At 62.1% G+C, this 4,782-nt stretch overlaps 2 protein-coding genes across 3 annotated transcripts; both read left to right on the forward strand.

Moving 5' to 3' along the window:
* The first annotated feature begins 679 nt into the window (after window positions 1–679).
* Window positions 680–3,921, forward strand: SLC25A44 (solute carrier family 25 member 44). 2 transcript variants are annotated; one of them, XM_015884298.2, is made up of 5 exons: window positions 680–951; window positions 1,301–1,968; window positions 2,577–2,704; window positions 3,262–3,494; window positions 3,538–3,921. In XM_015884298.2, the coding sequence occupies exons 2-4, from the start codon at window positions 1,347–1,349 to the stop codon at window positions 3,451–3,453; spliced, it is 942 nt and encodes a 313-aa protein (XP_015739784.1). In that variant the 5' UTR covers window positions 680–951; window positions 1,301–1,346; the 3' UTR covers window positions 3,454–3,494; window positions 3,538–3,921. The 2 variants fall into 2 exon arrangements, with proteins under 2 accessions (XP_015739784.1, XP_015739783.1); XM_015884297.2 differs by having other exon boundaries at window positions 681–951; window positions 3,262–3,491.
* A 115-nt stretch (window positions 3,922–4,036) lies between these two features.
* On the forward strand, window positions 4,037–4,595 carry LOC116654388 (polyamine-modulated factor 1-like). Its single transcript, XM_032449147.1, has 2 exons — window positions 4,037–4,320; window positions 4,445–4,595. Exons 1-2 carry the CDS (start codon window positions 4,220–4,222, stop codon window positions 4,593–4,595), a joined length of 252 nt encoding a protein of 83 aa, XP_032305038.1. The 5' UTR covers window positions 4,037–4,219.
* Window positions 4,596–4,782: the final 187 nt, after the last annotated feature.

A 4,782-nucleotide genomic window follows, 5' to 3' on the forward strand; every position in this document is an offset into this window, starting at 1 on the left:
GTTTATGGGGGGTTTAATGGGTTTGGGGTAATTTCTCACCCTGTTTGACCGTAACGTTTGGGCCCACGGTGGGAGGAGGAGGCGGGGATGTGGGGCTGGGGGGGGGCAGGCAGGGGGATGTGGGGCTGGGGGGGATGTGGGGATGGGGGGGATGTGGGGATGAGGACGCGGCCCGGGAGGGGCTTTGGGGCCGCGTTCAGCCCCGTTTGCTCAGGAGGAGCCGCCGATCCCGTTTGTACGTCTCGTTTTCTCGTTTTGTAATTAAAAGGCAAAAAGGTCACAGTGTGTGTGTGTGTGTGTGTGTTTATATGTGTGTGTGTGTGTGCAGGGGGTGCAGCTCTGCAGGCGCGGGACAAGCCTTTGTACACGCCCCCTTTTAAGGCTTTTATTTGGTGCTGCCCCTTTAAGGGCTTTTATACGGCACTTCCCCTTTAAGGATCTCTATTGGGCTCTGCGTCTTTAAGAACCTTTATTGGTGCTGCATCTTTAAGGGTTTTTATTTGACACTGTCCCTTTAAGGGCCGTTATTTGACACTGCCCCTTAAAGGGCCGTTATTTGGCTCCGCCCCTTAAAGGGCCGTCACTTGGGTTTTCCTCTTTATGGGCTTTTAAGTGACGCTGCCCCTTTAAGAGCCGTTATTTGACGCTGCCCCTTTAAGGCCTGTCCTTGTGCAGCGCATGCGCACTCCGTCTCTCTCACCCCTCCGCACCGTCCCTTTTTGCTGCGGCCGGAAGCACGTGACCTCTCCTTCCGCCCCAGCCTCATCCCTTCCCCAAGATGGCGGCGCCGTGCGCGCTCTGATTGTACAGCGCTTCATTGAGGCCTCGACGCGCCGCCGCCGCCTCCTCCGTTCACTTCCGGCGGCCGCTGAGAGACGGGAGCGGAAACGGCGGCCATGGGGCGGGGGGCTGCGACGGGCGGGGACGGAGGAGGCCGGATCTGGGAGTGAGGTGAGAGCGGGGCGGGGGTAGGCCGCAGTGGGGGGGGGGTAGGCTTCACCAGGCGGAGTAGGCCGCACTTTGGGGTATAGGCCGCAGTGGGGGCAGTAGGCCGCAGTGTGGGGTAGGCCTCACCAGGCGGGGTAGGCCGCAGTGTGGGGTGTAGGCCGCACAGGGGAGGGGGCCGGGATCCGGGGTGGGAGGAGCCGAATTGGGCCCCAATGGCGACCTTGAGCGGGTCGGGGCCTTTTTGGGGCCGATTCTGGTTCGGTTCGATCCGGGACTATGGGACTATGGGCGGCTCCGTGCTGTGGGGCTGTGGCTGTGACGGGAGCCGTCCATGAAAGTTGAATGCTTGCAGGACCCCCCCAACCTCCCCAAGGCAGCGACGCAGGGATCAGCCGGCAATGGAGGATAAACGTAACATCCCCATCATCGAATGGGAGCACCTGGACAAGCGGCGTTTCTACGTGCTGGGCATCTGTATGACCATGATGATCCGTGTCAGCGTTTACCCCTTCACCCTCATCCGCACGAGGCTGCAGGTGCAGAAAGGGAAGAGTTTATACAGCGGGACGTTGGATGCCTTCATTAAGATCCTGCGCACTGAAGGGGCGGCTGGGTTGTATCGTGGGTTCCTGGTCAACACGTTCACGCTGATCTCAGGGCAGTGCTACGTCACCACGTATGAGCTGACACGGAAATACGTGGCGCGTTACAGCAGCAACAACGCCCTCAAGTCGCTGGTGGCCGGTGGCTGCGCGTCGCTGGTGGCTCAGAGCATCACGGTGCCCATCGACGTGGTGTCACAGCACCTGATGATGCAGAGGAAGGGGGAGAGCATGGGCAGGTTCACGGTGCGCGGCCGCGACGGGCGGAGGGTGCTGATGTTCGGCCAGACCAGGGACATCATCGTGCAGATCTTCAAGGCCGATGGACTGAGGGGTTTCTATCGCGGTTACGTGGCCTCGCTGCTCACCTACATCCCCAACAGCGCCGTCTGGTGGCCGTTCTACCACTTCTACGCCGGTACGTGCGGGGTCAGGGGGCAGAGATGGGGGAAGGGTGGTGTTTGTGTTGGTTGTTAATGTGGGGAGGGGTCTGAGGGGGGTCTGAGTGCAGCCGGGGGTTGGAAGGGTTGGTTCATCTGCAGCGCTCCCTCCCACCCGTCCTGGTGCAGAGAAATGGGGGAGCTTTGGGGTCCTTCACCACATTTATGGGTAGCCTCAGTGGTGTAATTGACCAGCAGTGGATGGTGTAATTAAGCAGCAATCAATGGTGTAATTGACCAGCAGTGGATGGTGCAGAGCTGGGAGGACAGGCTGACACAGCTGGGGGCTGCGCTGCTGTTCAGCAGCACCTGGGCAGACCCCCTATGGACAGACCCCCTATGGACAGACCCCCTATGGACAGATCCCCTATGGACAGACCCCCTATGGATGCCCCTCCAACCCCTTCAGCTGTGAATCTGCTGTGCAAACTGCTCTGATAAGGGGGGGGTCAAATCCCACTCAGCCAAATCAGGAGGAAGGAGCTCCCCCATTCTCCCCATGGCTGGTGGGTGGCCCAGCAGTGGGGGTTGCGTTGGACGCTGCCTGCACTCACAGCACTGACCCGTCCCCTCTGCCCCCCCGCAGAGCAGCTCTCCAGCCTGACCCCCAAGGACTGTCCCCATCTCCTCCTTCAGGCCATTTCGGGGCCTCTCGCTGCCGCCACGGCCTCCACGCTCACCAACCCCATGGACGTCATCAGGGCCCGTGTTCAGGTACGGCTCCTGCTGCCTCCACACTCCTGGGGTGCAGCTCAGTTCTGAGGCTGCAGATGACCACTGGGCTGATCGCTTGCTGTGTGTTGTGTGTGCTGTGTGTGTCCAATGAAACCCATCTGGAGCGCAAACGACTGCCCGAGCCGCCAGTGACCAAACCTCTGTGTGTGTGTGTCTAAATGGAGATTGTGATGTGTGTGTGTGTTCATAAACCATTGGAGCCGATGATTGATGTGCATCCTGCATGTGTGTGTTCATAAACCTCCATTTGGAGCTGATGTGTGTTGTGTGGTGTGGTGTGTGTGTGTTGTGTGTTCATAAACCCATCTGGGACACGTGGTGCACAATGTGTGTGTGTTTCATAAAACCATTGGGAGCTGTGCTTGTTGTGTGTGTGGTGTGGTGTCCCTGGTGTGTGTGTTCATAAACCCATTGGAGCTGTGTGTGTGTGTGTGTGTGTGTGTGTTCATAAACCCATTGGAGCCGTGTGTGTGTGTGTGTGTGTGTGTGTGTTCATAAACCCATTGGAGCTGTGTGTGTGTGTGTGTGTCCCGCAGGTGGAAGGGAAGAGCTCCATCGTGCTGACGTTCAAGCAGCTGATGGCGGAGGAGGGGCCGTGGGGGCTGACCAAGGGTCTGTCTGCCCGCATCATCTCGGCCACCCCCACCACCATCGTCATCGTGGTGGGATACGAGACGCTCAAGAAGCTCAGTCTGCGCCCGGAGCTCATGGACTCGCGCCACTGGTAGGGGCTCAGTTGGGGGGTCACCGACCTGCAGCCCCCCCCCCCCCCCCCCCCCCCCCCCCCCCCCCCCCCCCCCCCCCCCCCCCCAATCTGCCTTTATTGGACCCACCGGCACCGGGTGGACTTGGACCAGCACCGCCCCATTGTCCCGCCCGGTTCCGATCCCGGTTCCTGTCCCGGTTCTGCTCTGGGTTCTCCCGGTTCCTGTCCCGGTTCTTGTCCCGGTTCTCCCGGTTCTCCTCGTGGCCGCACGGTGCCGTTCCGCTCATTGAGCGGCCGCTCCCGGCCCAAATTGAGGCCGATCCTGCACTTTACGGACCGAGACGCTGCAGCCCGTGGGGGTCAATGGGGTCAATGGACGCACTTGACGTAGTGGCCGCAATTGACGTAACGGACGCTATTGACGTAGCGGCCGCACTTGACGCCCCGCCCACCGTAGCGGCGCAGCCAATAAACGCGCTCCGCTCTCGTTCTGGCGGCTCCCGCGCGTTGGGCGCGTTGACCAATCGGCGCCGGGGGGGCGGGAATCGGGCGGGGGCGGTGACCAATCGCAGCCGGGCTTACCCCCGGTGTCCAGGAGGGGGCGCTGTGGGAACCACGAGGAGGTGGCGGCCAATCAGAAGCCGCCTTTCTTTCGGGAGTGGCCCCGCCCCGGGGCCGCGACCAATCGGCGGAGGGGGCGGTGCTCGGGAGGAGGCGGTGACCAATCAGGCGGCGATCCCGCCGTGAGGCGGCGGCCAATCAGGGTGGGGGTCGTTTTGCGGCGGGAAATGGCGGAAGCGGCGGCGGGACAAGATGGCGGCACCGGGCGGGCGGAGCTGATGGCGGCGGTGCTGGACGCGTTCAGCGAGCGGCTCCTGGCGGCGGGCAGGTACCGGGGGTAACGGGGTTAATGGGGGTTAATGGGGGTTAATGGGGGCTAATGGCGGTACCGGGGATTCCCGGGGCTGTGCCGGTGTCCGTTATGACCCGCCGTGACCCGCCCGGTCCCGCAGTTACGATCGTTTCGCGCGCTGTTACCGACGCTTCTACCGGGCGCTGCCCCACGTGACCCGCAGCATCCACCAGCAGTTCGTGGCGCAGCTCCGGGATCACGTGACGGTCAGCGGGGACGGGGGGGGGGTCAGTAATGGGGGGGTTAATTAATATGGGGGGTCCCGTTGGGTTCCGGTCCCGTTCTGGATCCGGTCCCGTTGGGTTCCGGTCCCGTTCTGGATCCGGTCCCGTTGGGTTCCGGTCCCGTTCTGGATCCGGTCCCGTTGGGTTCCGGTCCCGTTATGGATCCGGTCCCGTTCTGGTTCCGGCCCCGTTCTGGATCCGGTCCCGTTGGGTT

This window comes from Coturnix japonica, chromosome 25, assembly GCF_001577835.2.
Source record: "Coturnix japonica isolate 7356 chromosome 25, Coturnix japonica 2.1, whole genome shotgun sequence".
Classification (NCBI taxonomy): Eukaryota; Metazoa; Chordata; class Aves; order Galliformes; family Phasianidae; genus Coturnix; species Coturnix japonica.

Bases quoted from the DNA above. Each gene is read 5' to 3' on its own strand.
- SLC25A44 (XM_015884298.2), top strand. From the start codon at position 1,347: ATGGAGGATAAACGTAACATCCCCATCATCGAATGGGAGCACCTGGAC. The intron at 1,969-2,576 runs GTACGTGCGGGG...GCCCCCCCGCAG, and splicing joins GTTCTACCACTTCTACGCCG to AGCAGCTCTCCAGCCTGACC. The intron at 2,705-3,261 runs GTACGGCTCCTG...TGTGTCCCGCAG, and splicing joins TCATCAGGGCCCGTGTTCAG to GTGGAAGGGAAGAGCTCCAT.
- LOC116654388 (XM_032449147.1), top strand. From the start codon at position 4,220: ATGGCGGAAGCGGCGGCGGGACAAGATGGCGGCACCGGGCGGGCGGAG. The intron at 4,321-4,444 runs GTACCGGGGGTA...CCGGTCCCGCAG, and splicing joins CGGCTCCTGGCGGCGGGCAG to TTACGATCGTTTCGCGCGCT.